This window comes from Notolabrus celidotus, chromosome 6, assembly GCF_009762535.1.
Source record: "Notolabrus celidotus isolate fNotCel1 chromosome 6, fNotCel1.pri, whole genome shotgun sequence".
NCBI lineage: Eukaryota > Metazoa > Chordata > Actinopteri > Labriformes > Labridae > Notolabrus > Notolabrus celidotus.
Genome location: NC_048277.1, coordinates 38,552,466 through 38,575,266, shown reverse-complemented (window position 1 = coordinate 38,575,266; position 22,801 = coordinate 38,552,466). Strand labels below are relative to the sequence as shown.

The window sequence follows — 22,801 nt, the reverse complement described above, 5'->3', positions numbered from 1 at the left end:
AAGGGAATTGATGGAAGCGGCAAAAAGTACCTTCTACAAACACTGCTGACATCAGCGGTCAAATGTGTCACGATGAAGTGGTTGAAACCTGAAACCTGAAACCTGAGCCCCCCGTCACTCAGTTTTTGGATTGAGAAGGTTTCTGAAATACATCTGATGGAACAGATAACAGACTCTCTGAGACTGCAGAGGGGTGTGATGTGTGTGTTGGAAGGTGGAGCCCTGCCTTGATTGTGTGGGTGGAGTAAAGTGCCCTTAGAGTTTCATTGATTTATTCACTTCTTTTATTTGTATTTGTATTTCCTCTTCCTCTATATCTATGTATTATTTCCTCTTATTTGTTAATTCATTTATTGAATTGTTTTCTGTGTTTTTTATTGTTAGATTATATTTTTTGAAACCACACTGCAACAGAAACAGTGGAGATTCATAAATGAGTGTTAAAGTTATCCAAAATAAAAACTAAGTTTAAAAAAACTAAACTTGATATCAGGAAGTGAAGAAGTCTGTTCTTCCCCTGGTCCCTGAACGCACCGCGGGGAGTCCCTGAACGCACCGCGGGGGTCCAAGTATTTAACATTCTACCCTGGACAGCGGCAGCTTGTTGCGCAAGCGCAGCCCATTCAGTCTGCATGAATACGGAGCGAGGAGAGGACAGGAGGACTCTGGGAGGACTGGGACTGGGAGGACTCAGAGGACTGGACGGACCGGACCCGGGACCAGGAGGACATGGAGGGACAGGACGGCAGCAGCAAGACCCGATCCCGGACGCAGGGCAGCCTGACGGAGGGCAAGAAGACCAAGAAGATCCCGGACCGGGTGACTCTGAAGAAGGAGATCGGACTGCTGAGCGCGTGCACCATCATCATAGGTGAGGCTCCAGACCTGATGCATGGGGGACTTAGTACTGCAGGACTCTGAGGGGTAGGTTAGGGGTCCTGAAAGAGTCCTGCACGGTGATCAGGGAGCAGCTCAGAGTGTCAGAAAGGATCTGGACTCTCTGGAGAATGCTAATGAAGGCTCTCAGGAGGAGGAGGATGAGAGTTTAGAGGATTGAGGAAAGGAAGGACTCCATGTTTGTTTGCATGCTGGTTCTCTTCAGACTCACTTGTTTTGCCTACGTGGCTCAAAGAAGTGAAGTCTAGGAGCAGGCTGGTGCTCAGGCAGAAGAACATTGTCTGCTGGAGCAGAATGGGGACCAGCAGGGACCTTTACACACACCTCAGCACGGTAAATAGGAGCTGGTCCCTGCAGGAGGGATGGAGGGATGGATGGAGGTGGAGGGGGGGGGCCTGCAGGGGAGTCAGGCTGCATGCAGATGGCCCAGAGCACCTCTCTGCTCCTACTGAGTCCCTTAGGAGCAGTGTTCAGTTTTTGGTGCACAGGGGGGGACAGAGGATCAGAGAAAGATCCTAGAAATGTAAAGTTCTGAAGTTATGTGGACCCCCAGGGGACCCCAGGGGACCCTCAGGGGAAGCGACTCTGCGCTCTAACTCCTCATGTTTTATCTGAATGATGTATTTTATGACTCCAGACACTTCTGCTCTTCTGCTCGGACAGGTGGAGTCACCTTCAGATTAATGTTTGATTCATACGACGCTCATAAATGCATTTCAAACATTAATCCAGTGATTCTCCATCGCTCCATTGTGTCTTTTTTGCAGAAATCCAAGTTTATTTCTGATCTCTTGAAGCGTTTCTCAGAAGTTCCATCAGAGAGACATTTCCCCTCTAACTCCTCCCATGGTTTCATTTCATCATGTTTGGAATCCAAGCAGCCGATCAACCATCAAAAGTTCTCCTCAAATCAAAGCTGAGAGACGTGATGTCTCTTTTTCATCATTTTTAACAACAAATATTAAGTTAAAGTGTTCAATTTCAAAACTAAACATGTGCCGGAGAAACCCTAGGCTGAATTTGCTCAATTTGTGACATCACAGATTGGTGAATCTCCTTATAAGGGCGTATTAAACAGGCACATCCTGCTCTGTTCTTTGTTCGTCCCTTTCTGAACTTCCAGGGACCAAATTTCACAATTTGTCATTTTAAAGAAGAGAAACACGACTTTATACCGCCGCAGCAGTGGAGGAGGCTTCATGAATGCTTCATGTTGGAGCTGTGAGTCGTGTAAAGCTGCTTCAGAGCTTCAGAGGGACGATATAAAGACTGAGCATGAGCAGAACACTTCCTCTTTAAAGTCAATCAATCAATCAATCTTTATTTTTATAGCGCCAAATCACAACAAACGTTATCTCAAGACGCTTTTACAAACAGAGCAGGTCTAGACCACTCTATGTCAAATTATGAACAGAGACCCAACACCAAGACAGGGTAAGACTCAGTCTGACCCCACCTTAATCCATCATGAGCATTGCACATCGCAGTATTTAGCAAGTTACAGTGGTGAGGACAAACTTCCTTTTAACAGGCAGAAACCTCCAGCAGGACCAGACTCATGTTAGACAGCCATCATGCCTCGACTGAGTTGGGTCTGGAAAGACAGATAGAGGGGAGTAAGAGAGAGAGGTGATAGTGATGAGACGAGTCGTAGAAGCTGTTGCCGCTGGAGTCCAGCACGTCCGTATCAGCTGGAGTCCAGATCGTCCGCAGCAGGAGGAGGTCTACGGCAGCTCAGAGGAATCTACGAGACAATGGAGCTCAGGGACTCCAGAAAGGTCTATGGTTAGTAACTTTAATGGGACAGGCAGAGTTAAAGTAAGTGATGAAGGGGTTGGGGGGAAGAAGGTGAGCTAGGATCCCAGTGTGTCAGTGTGCCAGTTCCCCCGGCAGTCTAGGCCTATAGCAGCATGACAAAAGTGTGGGAGAAGCTGTTTTTACTAAGCTCCTCCCCCTTTCAGCAGGTTTAGCCCCTGACGCCTTGGTTTGGTGTCGGCATCACAATTCTGCACCTCTCTAGTATAATATTTAATATTTAATAAATACAACAGTACGATGTAAATAAACCCGTCGTGGAGTTTTCAGTCACATCATCAGCGTAGTTCTTCTTCCCGATCTCTTCATCCCCGGAATAAAAGAGAAGCAGGAAACTGACGACGGATGTTTTTGCGTACACGTCTGTCAGGACCACTGTCATCAGAATAATGAATTACCTGCACGCATTAAGTGACAGTTAAGGAGCTCCCTGCCCTTCCATCGGCCTACGTGGAATGGCAAAGCCTGAGTGGGGGAGAGCTTCAGAATAAAACACTCACTTCCCTCTCTGTGTCTGTGCACTGATGTTCTTTTTTCAGTGTCTCTCGATCTCACACAGATGAACTAACAGAGTTCTGCTGCCTCATGAGAGAGGTAACATTTGGGACGCGTATCGATGCATCAGGCTTCTGTGAATCTAATACCAGGACAAAATCTGTCTCTGTGTTGAATGAATGCTGCCCTGTTTCAATCACAGACTGTATAAATATGGACGTAGTCTCCGTGATGTCACCCGTCTGTTCCTGAGAGCTGTTTTGAAGCCAATCGACGGCGGCAGCCATATTGGAAAGGCAGAACTCAACCAGGCAGAGTGTGACGTAAAGGGGCGGAGTTTGAGTCTCCTAGCCAACAGCTATGTGTTCCCGTCCGGGAGTCAAGTCAGTCATGTCCTTATTTGGGCAAAAACTTGTAATCTTAATATCTTCTGAACCGTCACGTTAGAAATAACCCCCCCCCCCCCCCCCCCCCCGTACAGTGTGTGCCGATAGAGAGATTAGCTTCGTAGAGCCAAGACGTTTTTTGAACCAGGCTGTAAACATGTTTATTAATGCTGCAAAGATCAATTGTGGTTTCCTGTGTTTCTGCAGCCAGCCTCTAGTGGATTCTCCATGAACTGCAGTTTATAACACTTCCACATGGGCTTCATCGTTTGAGACTGGAGGTTGCCGCTTGGTTTCAACGCTGAAGCCTACGCGTGAAGTCTGTAACCACACGTTGAAACAACGCGGACCACAAGCCCTGTGATTGGTCCGATTTGCTGAAACATTTCTGCTGTCGCCGAACATCAACGTCTCCTCTGTGTTCCTCTTTGTAATCTCTGCTGTACGATCAACAGCAACATGTATGAGCTCTAATGTAACGTAACACGCTCAGTCCTCGATCCACGTCCGGTCCAGCTCTGTGCTCTCTCGTCCGGCTGAATGAGAAGCACGACTTCTTACTTTTCAAGACAGATTTGCAGAGACCGAGAGAAAAATGATGCATGTTAGAAATCTCTGAAGTGGAGTTTACTCAGGAGTATTCAGGTTACAGGAAGTGTTACACTTTAGGCCACCTTTGGACATGTGAAGCTGCTGAAGTACGGTAGAGATCAGAGTCAGAAACCGAACAATACGAAAACCAGAACACTTTCAAATCCAGAGTCCAGCTCTGCACTGACAGTAGAATGTAAATCTTTTGGAGTAAAATCTGCAGAAACACAGTCCAGTCTCTGTTCCAGGTTTGTTCTCTGTCTCTGCTCTGAGGAGTGAAAGCATCAGCACAGGAGACGTTCAGGATGATGGTTTCAGCAGGAGGACTGACTTTGGTGATCCAGCTGATGGTTTCAGCAGGAGGACTGACTTTGGTGATCCAGCTGATGGTTTCAGCAGGAGGACTGACTTTGGTGATCCAGCTGATGGTTTCAGCAGGACTGACTTTAGTGATCTAGCTGATGGTTTCAGCAGGAGGACTGACTTTAGTGATCTAGCTGATGGTTTCAGCAGGAGGACTGACTTTGGTGATCCAGCTGATGGTTTCAGCAGGAGGACTGACTTTAGTGATCTAGCTGATGGTTTCAGCAGGAGGACTGACTTTAGTGATCTAGCTGATGGTTTCAGCAGGAGGACTGACTTTGGTGATCCAGCTGATGGTTTCAGCAGGAGGACTGACTTTGGTGATCCAGCTGATGGTTTCAGCAGGAGGACTGACTTTGGTGATCCAGCTGATGGTTTCAGCAGGAGGACTGACTTTGGTGATCCAGCTGATGGTTTCAGCAGGAGGACTGACTTTGGTGATCCAGCTGATGGTTTCAGCAGGAGGACTGACTTTGGTTTTTGGTGCATGCTTTGGCGTCCTGAGCCTCGGCCGAGCGGCTCAAAGCGGACATGTTTGTAAAAATCCTTGTGTGGAACAAGAGAAAGGTCCTGTGTGCAGAATGCTGAAGCACCTTTGCATTCAGAGGGAGCACAGAGAGAGAGCGAGCTGGCTGCTCGGCGCTCTGCAGCAGCACAACAACACTCTGTGTTTCCTCCTGCGTGTCACTTTCAGGGAGAAGCAGAAGGTGAGTCGGTCACTTCCCACCTCTGCAGTCGGAGTGGGTAATTTATGTCGGGTTATGTAATGGCTGTCTGTGCCACTTGGCTGCTTTCTGCTGTGCTACTGACAGAGCTGGAGTCTGAATGTGTGCGATCTGCTGGTACTCTTCACTGCATACTGAGGCTGTGGGCCGGAGGGACTGTCCCGGCCTGACTGATGGTCTCTAACTCACTCTGTTAGAGACCTCTTTGTCTTTTAATGTCCTCTGTTCAGGCTCACGGAGGGGGACAGTATGGATGTTCAAGTATCTCAGGCGGTCTCTGGAGGTTTTACTCTGCAGAGGCCTTCAGGGTCCAGCAGGAGCGATCGACCTGCGAGCGCTCGTTCCTTCTCTCTGCAACAAGTTCTTCATTTACAGTTTTTATCTGTCCTTATATTTATCATGAAAGACGAGGATTAGAGAACACACAAAATATAATCTGAGAATTAGGATCAAATTTATGAGAACGTCCTGATGTGGAGTCAAACACTTCAAGGTTTTAATCCTGGAAATGTACGTCTTCTTTCGTACAATTTCAGTTATGTTTTTTGGCCTTTTTGCCTTTTTATTTGATAGGACAGCTGAAGAGAGACAGGAAATATGGGGAGTAGAGAGCGGGGGAAGACATGCAGGAAATGGTCGACCGGCCAGGAGTCAAACCTGCGACCTCTGCGATGAGGACTGTAGCCTCTACGTGCGGCGCTTAGACCGCTAGGCCACCAGCGCCTCAAATGTCCGACTTTTTAAAAGATAAATTACGACTTTATTTTTGTAAATTAGAGACTTATTCCTCTCAATTTCACACATTCAAATTCTCATGACTTTATGACTTTAATTTGGGGCGGCTGTGGCTCAGTGGGTGGAATCGGTTGTCTATCAATCTGAAGGTTGGCGGTTCGATCCCAGCTCCGGCAGTCCCATGCCGAAGTGTCCTTGAGCAAGACACTGAACCCCAAATTGCTCCCTCTGTTGTTCAGAGGTGTGTGAATGTGAATGAATGACACTGATGGTCCCTCACTATAGCAGCCTCTTCCATCAGTGAGTGAATGGGCATGAATGGGTGAATGTGACGAGTAATGTAAAAGCACTATATTAGTCCATTTACCATTTCATTTCTCAGGAATGGATGACTTTATTTTCAAACGTTTACAACATAAGTCTTGTAAATTTATGATTTTATTTTTGGACATTTCTGACTTTGTTTTTTTTTAATTTAAGACTCATTCCTCTTGATTTGAGACGTTCATATTCTAAATATAAGTATCACTTTTTTCCCGCTCAACTCAACTTTTAAATAAAACGTACTATTATTGGACATTTTAACCACCTGAGGGAAATTCACTCTGTTATTGAACTGCAGCACAAACAGGAACATGCATGAACAGGATCCTGTAGACCCTGCACTGATGTGTCACACTGAGGAGTTCAGGGGGTCCAGAGCAACTCCGCAGTGCCCAGGAAGTGAACTTGCAACTTTCTTTCCACTTTGTGTTGGTTACCTAAAGGTGTCCTCACACAGTCTGTCCAGCAGAGGGCAAAGCACCTGTCTGAACCTAACACAGCCTCCTCCTCCTCCTCTCCTCAGGGAACATCATCGGCTCGGGGATCTTCATCTCTCCAAAGGGGGTCCTGGAGCACTCGGGCTCGGTGGGTCTGGCGTTGGTGGTCTGGGTTCTGGGAGGCTGCATCGCTGCGTTGGGCTCGCTCTGCTACGCTGAGCTGGGCGTCACCATCCCCAAATCTGGAGGAGATTACTCGTACGTCACGGAGATATTCGGGGGTCTGATGGGGTGAGTAGAGAAACGGCTTGTTTTAAATACCTGTAGAGGGCAGTGTGGGGGCTTTGCCCATGCAGCTCTTCAGGGGGCGTGTCCAGAGACATGGCGGGAGTGGAATGAGCCCTAAAATACTTCACTTCTATTGGCTATCTGCCTTATCAGGGGCGTGGCTTGTGTTTACATCAACCATTTGAGCTGCGTTCTAACCAATGAGCAACCTCCGACCATGAGAACAGAGCAGGTCTAGATCGTCCTCTGTGTTCTATTATTAACAAAGACCCAACATCAAGACCGGATCAGATCCAGTCCCATCTCACAGACAGGACTCAGTCTGATCTCATCTTAATCCACCATGAGCAGAGCACTTTGCAGCATTTAGCAAGTTACAGTGGCAAGGACAAACTTCCTTTAACAGGCAGAAACCTCCAGCAGGACCAGACTCATGTTAGACACACATCTGCTGAGACCGTGTTGGAGAGAGGGATAGAGGGAGATGAAGAGAGAGAGAGATGATAGTGGGGAGACGGATAGTAGTAGATGTAGCAGCTGGAGTCTGGACCACGTCCACAGCAGCAGAGATCCAGAGGAACCTACGAGACAAGGGAGCTCAGGGACTCCAGAAAGGTCTATGGTTAGTAACTTTAATGGGACAGGATGTTCTTCTAAGGGTCTGATGAAAGGATTCCTGCAGAGAGAGAGAGCTTTACTGTTTTAAATCATCCCGTTAAACCTCCTCCTCTCCTCCAGGTTCCTCCTGTTATGGAGCGCCGTCCTCATCATGTACCCGACCACGCTGGCCGTCATCGCCCTCACCTTCTCCAGCTACGTCCTGCAGCCCGTCTTCCCAAACTGTGTCCCTCCCTACATGGCCACGCGGATGCTGTCTGCCACCTGTCTCTGTAAGTCACCTTCACGCCCCCCCGCTCTGCTGGATGATGTTTCTCACAGATGGAGCACAAGTTACCGTGTCTTCTTGCAGAAGGATGACATGCTGTCTGCTGGTTCTTCCTCTGTTCTGCTCGTTTCCTGGAATGATTAATTTATCTCCTTTAATGCAGATTGTAATCCAGCTCATCAATAAACTACAGTTCTGTTCCTTCTGCTCGAGCACCAGAGGGGAAGTGGTCACATGCAGCTTCTCCGTTATGTAACTCCGGGCTGAAGGCTTTTAAAAACCTCTTTTATAGCTGTGGTAAATAATGCAGAGAGGAGAGCTGGAGACACGGGGAGGGAGAGGAGGTCTGGAGTCTGAAGGCTTGTGATGAAAACTGAACAAAAATACACAAAATATAACAAACAATAAATAAAAAAACATGCTGCAAACATCAGAGCTGTAGGACAAAGTTCATGTAGATATAACTCAAAGTCCAGATTAGGGTAATTCAGTTATAAGATATTTACAGGTGTCATTATATGAGTGTCCTGTCATTTTAAATTTATCCTCAAATCACTGTTTCATGTTTATTATTGTCATCGCAGACACTTTATCGTATCTTATCGTACTGCACTTTTTAATATTGTATCTTATATTATCCTATTGCAGCATGTTAGCGTGTCGTATCATGACAAAGCTAAGCAAACTGTATCGTGTTGTGTGTTGTGTGGTATCACATCGCAGTGTCTCATGATGTATCGTATAGTTTTGTATCGTAACATATCGTAACGTAACGTATCATAATGTATCATATCGTGATGTAACACATCATAACGTAAACATCGTATTGTATCTTACTTTAGCGTTTAGTATTGTATTGTGTCTTAACGTATCTTAACGTATTGTAACATCGTAATCGTACTGATTGTAACGTATAGTATCGTCTTATTTGTATCGTAACTTAATGTATCATAACGTATCCTTTGTATCGCATTGTAACGTAACAAAATGTAACGTATCGCAATGTAAGGTATCGTTACGTAATTTATCATATCGTAACTTAGCGTATTGTAACTTATTGTATCGTAACTAAGCGTATTGTAACTTAGCGTATCGTAACTTAGCGTATCGTAACTTAGCGTATCGTAACTTAGCGTATCGTTACTTAGTGCATCGTAAATGATCATATCGTTACTAATCATATCGTAACTTAGCGTATCGTTACTTAGTGCATCGTAAATGATCATATCGTTACTAATCGTATCGTAACTTAGCGTATCGTAACTTATCGTATCGTAACTTAGCGTATCGTAAATTATGATATCGTTACTTATCGTATCGTAACTTAGTGTATTGTAACTTAGCGTATCGTAACTTAGTGTATCGTAACTTAGCGTATAGTAACTTAGCATATCGTAACTTAGCGTATCGTAAATTATGATATCGTTACTTATCGTATCGTAACTTAGTGTATTGTAACTTAGCGCATCGTAACTTAGCGTATCGTAACTTAACGTATTTTATCCTGTCGTATCCTATTGTATGTTAGTGTATAATGTATCGTGTCTTAACATATTGTAACATATAGCATCTTACTGTAACATATTGTAGTGTAACGTAATGTAAAGCAATGATTCGTAATGTATCGTAATGTAATGCATCATAACGTAAACATCTGATCAATCAATCAATCTTTATTTGTATAGCGCCAAAGCACAACAAACGTTATCCCAAGTATAGTAAGTGTATTGTATCTTACTTTAGCGTTTAGTATTGTATTGTGTCTTAACGTGTCTTAACGTATCGTAACATCGTAATCGTACTGATTGTAACGTATAGTATCGTCTTATTTGTATCGTAACTTAATGTATCATAATGTATGGTAACGTAATGTATCCTATTGTATCCTTTGTATCGCATTGTATCCTAACGTTATGTAACGTAACTTATCGTATCGTATGTTAGTGTATGATGTTGTATCGTGTCTTAACAAATTGCATCGCATCTTAATGCAACGTATCGCAACGTATTGTAATGTATTGTAACGTATCGTATCGTAAAGAAACGTGTCATAAGGTATCGTAACGTAATCGTATCGCAATGTAAGGTATCGTTACGTAATTTATCGTATCGTAACTTAGCGTATCATAACTTAGCGTATCATAACTTAGCGTATCGTAACTTAGCGTATTGTAACTTAGCGTATCGTAATTTAGCATATCATAACTTAGCGTATCATAACTTAGCGTATCATAACTTAGCGTATCATAACTTAGCGTATCGTAACTTAGCGTATTGTAACTCAGCGTATCGTAATTTAGCATATCCTAACTTAGCGTATCGTAATTTATTGTATCGTTACTTATCGTATCGTAATTTATCGTATCGTAACTTAGCATATCCTAACTAAGGTATCGTAACGTAATCGTTTCGTAATGTATGGTATCGTACGGTATCCTATCCTACCTATATATTTCTGTCCTCAAGAGGAGAAGAAAACTACGTCTCCAATGTTTGTTTGTTGAATGGAGGTCTATGAAAGAGGATTAGAGACAGAATTCTGACATCATCAAAGACAGAATTCTGACATCATCAAAGACAGAATTCTGACATCATCAAAGACAGAATTCTGACATCATCAAAGACAGAATTCTGACATCATCAAAGACAGAATTCTGACATCATCAAAGACAGAATTCTGACATCATCAAAGACAGAATTCTGACATCATCAAAGACAGAATTCTGTCTTTGATGATGTCAGAATTCTAGAACACCTGCTGTTGCTCTCCATACAGACTGTTTTTCCTGCTGACACCTGATTGGTGGATACTCCTCAGACTACAGACAGAGACCAGAACCCTTCTCAGACTAAAACCCAGACCCTGAGATCCAGATTCAACATGTCTCTGAATCAGAATCTGTAATTCCAGGTTAGTTGTAGCTGAAAGTAAAAAGCTTTGTCAGGTCTGTCCTCAAGAGGAGAAGAAAACTAGGTCTACAATGTTTGTTTGTTGAATGGAGGTGGGATCCATCATTTCTGATGCTGCGTTCAGGGAAGTCAGGAAATCTAAACGTTTCTAAAAGTATTGTGTTTGGTTTTAGGGAAGCAGCAGCGAGCCTCTGCACTCCTCCAAAATTTAAACTCTCCCATCAAATATTAAATGATGGACAGACAGACAGACAGACAGACAGACAGACAGACAGACAGACAGACAGACAGACAGACAGACAGACAGCACCTCAGTGTTTTTCAGCCCTGAGCCACATTACATGAGTCAGTGTGGACCTGTCATGCTGCCTAATTGCTTGGAGCTTTGCCCAAAGTACCTGCACCACGGTCCATTAATCCACGCCGCCTCTTTGTGGTATGGTGGAGTAAATAAGGTCTGGCCTGGGACCCCGTCTGTGGGGGTGAAACAGCGGGACTCCAGCGTGTGATTCCTCGCCTCTGACACCATCATTCACACTTGGTTTTTTCTGGAGGAGGATGGATGCTGAAACGTGAGCTCGGCCTCGCCTCCTCGGGGACATGTGTGTGTGTGTGTGTGTGTGTGTGTGTGTGTGTGTGTGTGTGTGTGTGTGTGTGTGCGTGTAGAGGGGCTCCTCGCCACGTTTTGTTTGCACTTTGCAGCGGAAGTGGTTTGTTTTGTGGCGCTGACAGCTCGTCTTTGTGCCGCAGAGTGAGGCCACCATGAGAGAGAGCCGGTGACAGTGATGGACGAGGTGAAACAATCATGCCCTCCCTCACTCGCCTCTTTCCCACATTCCTGCCTCCCATGGTGACGGGCTGCTGCCGCCCACCATCCACAGGAGCACCGGCACCGGTTCCATGATGCAGGAACTTTATACTGATACCAGGACTACATTATGAAGTCAGTTCCCTTTGAAACAGAGCGACACAGATCCTGTGGGAAAGGTTTCATTAAGTCTTTGTGGTTTTGCAGAGACTTGATCGACCTTGATGATGTCGTACGGTGACGCCTAAAGATTATAACAGAGACTCTGCTCTGCAAACTGAAATGATGCTACACAGATGCATTGTGGGAAATATGTGAATGCACAAAAGTACTTAAGCTTCGATGAAAAGGATGAGTGCTCAGTGATGCTTTCGCCCCACTGACGAGTCACATAACCAGTAATGAGACCCTCAACACCAGCAGCAGTCCCACCTTCAACAGACCCAGGTCCTGGTTTATGTGAGCTCCAGGTTTTGACCTCAGACAGGCTCAGCACCAACCCCCACCAATCTAGCTCTCACAGAGCATCAGACGAAAACACCAAAAGAGAAAAATGAGAGAAGGAAGATCCAGAAGAGAGATGTTAGAAATGTCAGGCTGTACGCTCTACCTCCCCCTGTTCCCTGATATATATGAAGGAGGGAAGAGAGAAAGAGAGAGAACTGAAGGAGAAGAGTCTGCAGAGAGAGGTTAGGAGGACAGGGTGGAGTTCACCTCTACTGGGTTAGGCTGTACGCTCTACCTTCCTCTCATCCTTCATTCTCATGAGGGAAGAGAGAAGAGGAGAGAACAGAGAGGAGAGTCTGTAGAGAGAGGTTATAAGGAAGACTGGGAAGGTAGAGCTAGAGGGAAAATCCTGTACTCATAGGCTGTACGCTCTACCTCCCCCTACTCCCTGATTTTTAAGAAGGAGGTAATAGAGAAGAGAGGGAACTCAAGAAGAAGAGTCTGTAGAGAGAGGTTAGAAGGAAGACAAGGAAGGCAGACCCCCACCTGGATGGCTGTACACTCTACCTCCCCTTTTCCCCCATTTTCATTTTCATGAAGGAAACAGTGAAGGGAGTCTGCAGAGAGAGGCTAGAGGAGGACAGGGAAGGCCGTGCCAGGGAAAGAAGTCTATGTGGGCTGCAGCACATCCCTACCTGGATGGCTGTACGCTCTACCTCCCCTTACTCCCTGATATTTGTGAGGGAAAAGAGGAGAGGAGAGAACAGAGAGGAGAGTCTATAGAGAGAGGTTATAAGGAAGACTGGGAAGGTAGAGCTAGAGGGAAAAGCCTGTACTCATAGGCTGTACGCTCTACCTCCCCCTACTCCCTGATTTTTAAGAAGGAGGTAATAGAGAAGAGAGGGAACTCAAGAAGAAGAGTCTGTAGAGAGAGGTTAGAAGGAAGACAAGGAAGGCAGACCCCCACCTGGATGGCTGTACGCTCTACCTCCCCTTTTCCCCTATTTTCATTTTCATGAAGGAAACAGAGAAGGGAGTCTGCAGAGAGAGGCTAGAGGAGGACAGGGAAGGCAGAGCCAGGGAAAGAAGTCTATGTGGGCAGCAGCACATCCCTACCTGGATGGCTGTACGCTCTACCTCCCCTTACTCCCTGATATTTGTGAGGGAAAAGAGGAGAGGAGAGAACAGAGAGGAGAGTCTGTAGAGAGAGGTTATAAAGCAGACAGGGAAGGTAGAACTAGAGCCCCTGCTGTGTAGGAGAGACGCAGAAGTATAAACCAGCCTTTAGGCTGTACGCTCTACCTCCTCCTACTCCCCCATTTTCAAGAAGAAAGTAAGAGAAGAGAGAGAACCCTAGGAGAAGAGTCTGTAGAGAGATGTTAGGAGGAGGACAGGGAAGGCCGACCCAAGGGGAGAAGACTCTTTGGGCTGGAGCTCTCTCCTGCCTGTATGGCTGTACACTCTACCTTCCCCTCTTTCCTAATTATGAGAGGAGGGAGAAAACAGAGACAAAGAAAGACGGGGACAGTAGAGCTCGGGTGAGATGCCTGGTTGGGTCGGAGCCTCCTCTGTAAGGTCAGACTGTACGCTCTACCTCCCCCTTCTTTCTTATTTTCATGAAGGGGAGATATTTCCTTATTTTGGAGGACGTTGGAACAAATGAGGATTAACACGTTGCTTTCTTTCAGTGAAGGAGAACATAAATCAGACATCCTGTCCAGAGTCTCTGAGATTAAACCCACCTCTCCTCTCCAGCTCACTTCTTCCTGATTCTTGTTTTCTGTTATTCTCAGAGTCCCGTTCTAACCCCGGTGTAGGATATCCCGGTTTGCCTGTATCCCTGACCGGTTGTGTTTTCCTCCTCAGTGCTGCTGACGTGGGTGAACTGCTCCAGCGTTCGTATGGCGACCAGGATCCAGGACGTCTTCACGGTGGGGAAGCTGATGGCTCTGGGACTCATTATCGTGGTGGGCCTGGTCCAGATCTGCAACGGTAGGTAACCTCCTCTACACGATCTGGCGTGAAGCTTTGCTCCCTGAAGTAAGGACATGATGAGACGTCGTCTTTGTCTTCCAGGGAACTACGAGGCTCTGACCCCTCAGGTGGCGTTCTCCATGGAGAGGACGCCGTCGGTCGGGCAGATCGCCCTGGCCTTCCTGCAGGCGTCGTTTGCCTTCAGCGGCTGGAACTTCCTCAACTACGTCACAGAGGAGGTGGTGGAGCCCAGACGGTGAATATCTATGCTTCCTACATCTTTAAATCCAAAGTGTTCAGCCTCATTCCTCAGTTCTGCTTTCCCAGATTGTTGGCGACGTTTGAGCTCAACGTTTTCATCAATGTTTGAAACTTCAACCTTTTTTATTTCCAACCTTCATGCATGTTGATTGATTTGTGCTTTCCACTATCATCTGTGCATGGTGTGTGTGTGTTTGTGTGTATGTGTGTGTGTGTGTGTGTGTGGTCAGGAATCTCCCTCGTGCCATCTACATCTCCATACCATTGGTGACCTTTGTGTACACGCTCACCAACATCGCCTACTTCTCCTCCATGTCACCCGACGAGCTGCTGTCATCCAATGCCGTGGCTGTAGTGAGTAAAGTGGCTCCATGATGATCACCAGTGAAGCCAGTGAGGCTTTTAATGGGAGAGGTGTCTGTTGGCCAGCAGGGGGCGACATCCTCTGGTTGTAAAACTTTAAATTAAGACTTAAGTTCTCCATCAGTGTGAGGATGTTTAAGAAGGGGGAGAAGCCACCGTGACGAGAAGGAGGAGGAGCTTACAGTCGAAACCAATAAGTGACATCAAGGTGGCTCCTCCCACTTCTTAAACCCAGTGTCTGATGAAAGGCTCACCCATGAGGGGAGAACGGAGTGTCAGCATTAGAACATCTCCACACAGGCTGCAGAGATCTCTGTGTCCGATGATGAACCCACAGATATAAACATGTTGATGGATCTGTAGACCTCAGTGAGTAAGTCTTCCTCTCTGCTCTCAGACGTTTGGAGAGAAGCTGCTCGGGATGTTCTCCGTCATCATGCCGATCTCCGTCGCCCTGTCCACATTCGGAGGGATCAACGGCTACCTGTTCACCTCCTCCAGGTGAGACCGGCTGCTCTCCCCACTCCCTCGCTCTCAGACTCTGCTGTAAGACGCCCGCTGACTCTGATGTGTGTGTGTCTGCAGGTTGTGTTTCTCTGGAGCCAGAGAGGGTCACCTGCCCAGCCTGCTGGCCATGATCCACTACAAGAACTGCACACCGATCCCGGCCCTGCTGGTCTGCGTACGTATGACCTCTCTTCCACGCGGCCTGTTGTCTGTCCTGTTGAAGTGTTTCTGTTGAGAACGTATCAGAACCTTGACGCCCGGCTGTGTTTTCAGTGTGCTGCCACCATCGTTATCCTCTGCATCGGAGAGACTCACAACCTGATCAACTACGTGTCCTTCATCAACTACCTGTCCTACGGCGTCACCATCGCCGGCCTGCTGTACTACCGCTGGAAGAAACCCAACCTGTACCGACCCATCAAGGTACCGACTCTTTATCATTTACCAGAGATCAGATAAAACCCAGAACTTTTCATTTATACTCTTTACGCTCCTGTTTGGGGCTCCTCCACCATGGATTACTGTGTCAGTGTGGCGTAGCATGAAGGTGATCAGTTACAGCATTCAGCCGGTCTGTAGTTCTGGGTCAGGGGTTTCTTCCTCTTGATAAACCATGTGGTGGACGTTTTGGCGTTGTGGGCAGGTGCAGCTGGAAAAGGAAAGCTTGTGAGTGGATGAAGCATGAAGTGTTGACGCTGTGCGAACTTTGGACTTGATAGACCAACACCAGCAGATGACATGGCCCCCCAAAACCATCACAGACTGCAGAAACTTCACTCTGGACTTCAGACTCTGTGCCTCTCCGCTCTTCCTTCAGACTTTAGCAGCAGTCTAGTTGTGTTTTAGCCCAGGTAAGACTCTTCTGACGTGGTCTCTGGTTCAGAAGAGTCTTGATATGAAGAATGTGACAGGTGCAGTCTCTTTCCCAAAGACGTCTGTGCGTGACGGCTCTTGATGCACAAACACCAGCCTCAGTCCAGTCCTCTTGAAGCTCTCCAAAGGTCTTGACTTTTCTTGACAGTCCTCTCCAGGCTGAGGTTATACCTGTTGCTTGCATAAAGTCTATCAGCTGCAAAAACACACACGTATAGTAGACATGCCTTTATTGGGTGCAAAGTTACATTGCAGCCGTTACAGCCGGTTTAATCTCTGGATAGAAACGACTTACTCGAGTAAAATAATCTGTGTAAAGGAACTCTAAGGTGACCCCCTTTGTTCAAACCCCCTGAAGTTTTGACCCCATGTTTCCTCCTCAGGTGAACCTCCTGGTACCTGTCTGTTACCTGATGTTCTGGGCGCTGCTGCTGGGTTTCAGTCTTTACTCAGAGCCGGTGGTTTGTGGCGTCGGTTTGGTCATCATGCTCACCGGCGTGCCCGTCTACTTCCTGGGCGTCCACTGGAAAGAAAAACCAAAGTGCATCTACAACTTCATCGGTAAGTTTACAAAATGTCTGTACCTCCTCCTGGTGAACAAAAGTGAAGCCAAAACACAGCGTGACAGCAGGCGGTGACATACTGCACAACTCAACAATTAAGAGTCAAAGCTCCCTCAGGTGGGTCCAGTCCTCAGGTGGGTCCAGTCCTCAGGTGGGTCCAGTCCTCAGGTGGGTCCAGTCCTCAGGTGGGTCCAGTCTACAGCGTCACAGATTCTTGTGTGGGTTTGAAGCAGACACTCAAGGTTATGGTGCGTTCAATGACTCTTGTGTTAGTGTTTGTTATGTTTCCTCTCACCATTCCTCCTCTACTCTATAATCCAGAGCACACAGCGCTGCAGGATCCTCATTGGTCCACACAGCTGTCAATCATGGCCTTAATATTGGAGAGGGTTTGGGCCACTTATTTTTAAGTCCCACCCTTTTCTCTCTTAATTCTGTCCTTTAAGAACAAAGACAACATTCTAGAATTCTGTCCTTTTAAGATCAAAGACAACATTCTAGAATTCTGTCCTTAAGATCAAAGACAACTTTCTAGAATTCTGTCCTTTAAGATCATAGACAACTTTCTAGAATTCTGTCTTTAAGATCAAAGACAACATTCTAGAACTCTGTCTTTAAGATCAAAGACAACATTCTAGAATTCTGTCTTTGAGATCAAAGACAACATTCTAGAATTCTGTCTTTAAGATCAAAGACAACATTCTAGAATTCTGTCTTTGAGATCAAAGACAACATTCTAGAATTCTGTCTTTAAGATCAAAGACAACATTCTAGAATTCTGTCCTTTAAGATCAAAGACAACATTCTAGAATTCTGCCTTTAAGATCAAAGACAACATTCTAGAATTCTGTCCTTTAAGATCAAAGACAACATTCTAGAACTCTGTCCTTTAAGATCAAAGACAACATTCTAGAATTCTGTCCTTTAAGATCAAAGACAACATTCTAGAACTCTGTCCTTTTAGATCAAAGACAACATTCTAGAATTCTGTCTTTAAGATCAAAGACAACATTCTAGAATTCTGTCCTTTAAGATCAAAGACAACATTCTAGAATTCTGTCTTTAAGATCAAAGACAACATTCTAGAATTCTGTCTTTAAGATCAAAGACAACATTCTAGAATTCTGTCTTTGAGATCAAAGACAACATTCTAGAATTCTGTCTTTAAGATCAAAGACAACATTCTAGAATTCTGTCTTTGAGATCAAAGACAACATTCTAGAATTCTGTCTTTAAGATCAAAGACAACATTCTAGAATTCTGTCCTTTAAGATCAAAGACAACATTCTAGAATTCTGCCTTTAAGATCAAAGACAACATTCTAGAATTCTGTCCTTTAAGATCAAAGACAACATTCTAGAACTCTGTCCTTTAAGATCAAAGACAACATTCTAGAATTCTGTCCTTTAAGATCAAAGACAACATTCTAGAATTCTGTCCTTTAAGATCAAAGACAACATTCTAGAATTCTGTCTTTAAGATCAAAGACAACATTCTAGAATTCTGTCCTTTAAGATCAAAGACAACATTCTAGAATTCTGTCTTTAAGATCAAAGACAACATTCTAGAATTCTGTCTTTAAGATCAAAGACAACATTCTAGAATTCTGTCCTTTAAGATCAAAGACAACATTCTAGAATTCTGTCTTTAAGATCAAAGACAACATTCTAGAATTCTGTCCTTTAAGATCAAAGACAACATTCTAGAATTCTGTCCTTTAAGATAAAAGACAACATTCTAGAATTCTGTTCTTTAAGATCAAAGACAACATTCTAGAATTCTGTCCTTTAAGATAAAAGACAACATTCTAGAATTCTGTCCTTTAAGATCAAAGACAACATTCTAGAATTCTGTCTTTAAGATCAAAGACAACATTCTAGAATTCTGTCCTTTAAGATCAAAGACAACATTCTAGAATTCTGTTCTTTAAGATCAAAGACAACATTCTAGAATTCTGTCTTTAAGATCAAAGACAACATTCTAGAATTCTGTCCTTTAAGATCAAAGACAACATTCTAGAATTCTGTCCTTTAAGATCAAAGACAACATTCTAGAATTCTGTCCTTTAAGATCAAAGACAACATTCTAGAATTCTGTCCTTTAAGATCAAAGACAACATTCTAGAATTCTGTTCTTTAAGATCAAAGACAACATTCTAGAATTCTGTCTTTAAGATCAAAGACAACATTCTAGAATTCTGTCTGTAAGATCAAAGACAACATTCTAGAATTCTGTCTTTAAGATCAAAGACAACATTCTAGAATGTCTTTGATCTCCGAATTCTGAGAGAAAAGGAAACATTCTGATGAAAAGTTGGATCTAAAAAAAGACATATCATTAGCCCCTCCCCTCTTTCCTGCTTTGTTCCTCTTTTTCTATCATCAATAATAATTCAGAGTAAACAGAAACATGAACACTGAGACATAAATCAGCGTGATAAGAACTATAACCACAGAAACATGTTTGATCAACATTTATTTGACCTGTGTTTGGAGTTTAGAGTTTGACCCATGTCCCATCTGTTAACATGGAGGAGGCGGGGCTTATGAGCTATACTGCAGACAGTCATCAAAGGGAGCTAAAATGTTTTGGCTTCACTTTTTGAGAGTTGTCACATCGACGATGTTTTTAAAGTCTTGTTAAATGTTTGTTTGTTGTTGCCGGTGTCAAACTCCTGACCTGTGTCCCCGCAGAGAGGGCCACGTACGTGGGTCAGAGGTTGTGTTTCGTGGTCTTCCCTCAGTTCGACCCCATCGAGATCGCCAGTCCTTCAGAGTGGACTGACCGTTCATCAGGCAGGGGCAGTTTGTCTGCCAATTCTTAAAACTCTCTGAATACATGAAGATCTTTGTTTTTACTCCGTCACTGTAAGTCCAGACACTTGTCCCAGGTACAGGAGCCTCCTGTCTGACCTTTGACCCTCTGAGACTCTGCTTTCCCTTCAGTCGAGTGGAAACACCTTTTTTCTTTTCTACTAAGCACAACAAGCTAATGCCAACAGTGTCCCGCTGTGAAAGAGACTTCTGTTCCCGTTTTGGACCCTGTGTTCTCAGACCATGATGATTATTTCCTCTGAATGTTGTTGGTCTTTTATCGTGCCTTAAGGCCGTTCACACCAAGTTTAAACTAACCGTAGTCAGGATTCTTAAACCAGTAACACGCAGACCTGAGACCTGAGGAGGGTTGAGTGTTTAGTCTTTAAAAGAAAAGGTATTTATATGTAAATGTCAGACTTGGTGTGAAACGGCCTTCACTGGATAAAGTGTATATTCATATATTGTTCATTAACTGATTGACTTTATTAGATTTTAATATATTTTTGAGAGTGCCTTTCACTTTGTGTATCGCATTTGATTGTTTGAGAAGCACTTTGGTCTTCCATTCACCGTCTGTTTCACTGCCAACCTGTGTGAACTCTGTCAGTCCAAGACCCCGGATCCAAAACACACAGGACGCTGTTCACAGTGTTGATAAAGACCGAATGTGATGGTGTGCAAATCAGCTAACTGAAATCAGTCAGGTTAGTCACATGACCGGGTTTAAAGAGGAGTCTCCAGAGAGGCTGAGTCCCTCAGAGGGAAAGATGGGAAGAGGTTCACAACCCTGTGAGAGACTGCGTGAGCAAAGAGTTCAACAGACCAAGACTGGATCGACCCGATCTCCAGACTCTCAGGCAGCACCGCATTAAACACAGACATGACTCTGTAGTGGAAGTCACTGCATTAAACACAGACATGACTCTGTAGTGGAAGTCACTGCATTAAACACAGACATGACTCTGTAGTGGATGTCACCGCATTAAACACAGACATGACTCTGTAGTGGAAGTCACTGCATTAAACACAGACATGACTCTGTAGTGGAAGTCACCGCATTAAACACAGACATGACTCTGTAGTGGAAGTCACTGCATTAAACACAGACATGACTCTGTAGTGGAAGTCACTGCATTAAAAACAGACATGACTCTGTAGTGGAAGTCACTGCATTAAACACAGACATGACTCTGTAGTGGAAGTCACCGCATTAAACACAGACATGACTCTGTAGTGGAAGTCACCGCATTAAACACAGACATGACTCTGTAGTGGAAGTCACCGCATTAAACACAGACATGACTCTGTAGTGGAAGTCACTGCATTAAAAACAGACATGACTCTGTAGTGGAAGTCACCGCATTAAACACAGACATGACTCTGTAGTGGAAGTCACCGCATTAAACACAGACATGACTCTGTAGTGGAAGTCACTGCATTAAGAACAGACATGACTCTGTAGTGGAAGTCACTGCATTAAAGACAGACATGACTCTGTAGTGGAAGTCACTGCATTAAACACAGACATGACTCTGTAGTGGAAGTCACTGCATTAAGAACAGACATGACTCTGTAGTGGAAGTCACTGCATTAAAGACAGACATGACTCTGTAGTGGAAGTCACTGCATTAAAAACAGACATGACTCTGTAGTAGAAGTCATCGCATTAAACACAGACATGACTCTGTAGTGGAAGTCACTGCATCCAAACATCATATCAAAACTGAACTATGCAAAGAGGAAACCATATATAAACCTGATCCAGAACCACAGAGACTTCTCTGGACCTGAGCCCGTTTTAGATGGACTGAGGGGAAGTGAAAACTGTCCTGTGGTCTGATGAAATCCTGGACCCTGTGTCCTCCGCTCTAAACAGGAGAGGGACCACCCGGCTTGTTATCAGCTCACAGGTCAAAGCCAGCGTCCCTGATGGTATGGGGATCATCAGAGTCCATGGCATGGGTAGCTTCCACATCTGTGAAGGCTCCATTAATGCTGAACTATATCTACAGGTTTAGGAGCAACACATGCTGCCATCCAGACCATGACGTCTTCAGGAAGACCTTACAGATTTCAGCAAGACCACATTCTGCACGTGTTACAACAGCATGGCTCTGTAGTAGAAGAGTCCAGGTGCTGAACTGGTCCGTGTGCAGTCCTGACTTTAAAAGAAAGAATGGGACATTTCACTTTAAAGTCCAGAACCTGGTGTCCTGGGTTCACCAACCTTTACAGAGTGTTGTTAAAAGAAGAGCTGATCAGATATTTTTCCTAAAACAACAACATTTGCAAACCCTCACATTCTGTCTCCATCAACACGTCCCACAGCGTCCTCCCTCCTTTGGAAACAGGGTGTTATATCTGTACATCAGATGGTGCCGGTTTGACAGTTTATTAATCTGTTTTTAACAAAGTAGATGTGTTTACCGTACATGCCGCTGCTCTCACGTCCGTCCTGCTCACGTTGGTAAACTGTGATTAGAATCAGATGAAGAAAAGAAGGAATCAAGTCCGTCTATGGCAGCTTTACATGCACACTAAGATATTCTAATGCAACGTGAGACTGAGGGAATATTTCACAAACATCGTTCCACTTCTCCTCAGGAGGAAATATGTCACTTTGCTTAAGATGGTGAAGCTTTGACCATGCGTGGTCACTTCTTTAAAGGTGACATATCATGCTAAATCAACTTTTAATGGTTCTCTCCCTGAAATCTGTGTCCCTGTCTACAAACCCCCTGAACAGTCAAAGACTCCATTCTGCCCCTGTTCTGATTTCTCCACCTTTCTGTAAATGTGTGCTGAAACCAGCCGTTTCAGTTTTCAGTGTTTTTCATACGTCACAACGCCATCCGGTCTGTAACAGGAAGTCAGAGCTCGGAGCTTGTTCAGCCCATAGACTGTATAAAATACAACTCAACCCCTCCTCCGTTTTTCATTCCCTGCACACATGTGTGCTAACAAGGAGCTTAGGAGGGAGGCATGCTAGTTGTAGGCTGTCTTAATAAACACAAAGGTCGCTTTGACTCCCCACGTCTGCAGATTTGAAGATCTAGTGGATGATTTTTAGTTTTCATGGAAAAGTGCTAGCGCTAGTTAGCATAGCCACATAGCTACATGTTGGTAGCTGTGTACCAAGACACACGTCGACATGCTGACAAATAAAACAACAAGAAACACTAAATCTGTGACCAATGGTTCAGAAAGGTCCTGCTGCAGGCGCCTCTCCGTCAGGATCAGATTCTGGATCAGATTCAGAGGGTTGAAGTAACGCGGGTCTGTGAGCAGCCGTGTATATTCAGCCAACATGTAAACATTAGATCAACGTGCTGGACAG

At 44.8% G+C, this 22,801-nt stretch overlaps 1 protein-coding gene across 1 annotated transcript; it reads left to right on the top strand.

The window, feature by feature from the left end:
* Positions 1-664: 664 nt before the first annotated feature.
* On the top strand, positions 665-21,276 carry slc7a10b (solute carrier family 7 member 10b). The gene is made up of 11 exons (XM_034686388.1): positions 665-871; positions 6,855-7,059; positions 7,795-7,946; positions 13,974-14,099; positions 14,184-14,337; positions 14,573-14,696; positions 15,103-15,206; positions 15,291-15,387; positions 15,486-15,635; positions 16,469-16,646; positions 19,342-21,276. The coding sequence occupies exons 1-11, from the start codon at positions 730-732 to the stop codon at positions 19,470-19,472; spliced, it is 1,563 nt and encodes a 520-aa protein (XP_034542279.1). The 5' UTR covers positions 665-729; the 3' UTR covers positions 19,473-21,276.
* The last annotated feature ends 1,525 nt before the right edge of the window (positions 21,277-22,801 follow it).

Bases quoted from the DNA above. Each gene is read 5' to 3' on its own strand.
- slc7a10b (XM_034686388.1), top strand. From the start codon at position 730: ATGGAGGGACAGGACGGCAGCAGCAAGACCCGATCCCGGACGCAGGGC. The intron at 15,207-15,290 runs GTGAGACCGGCT...GTGTGTCTGCAG, and splicing joins TACCTGTTCACCTCCTCCAG to GTTGTGTTTCTCTGGAGCCA. The intron at 15,388-15,485 runs GTACGTATGACC...CTGTGTTTTCAG, and splicing joins TCCCGGCCCTGCTGGTCTGC to TGTGCTGCCACCATCGTTAT.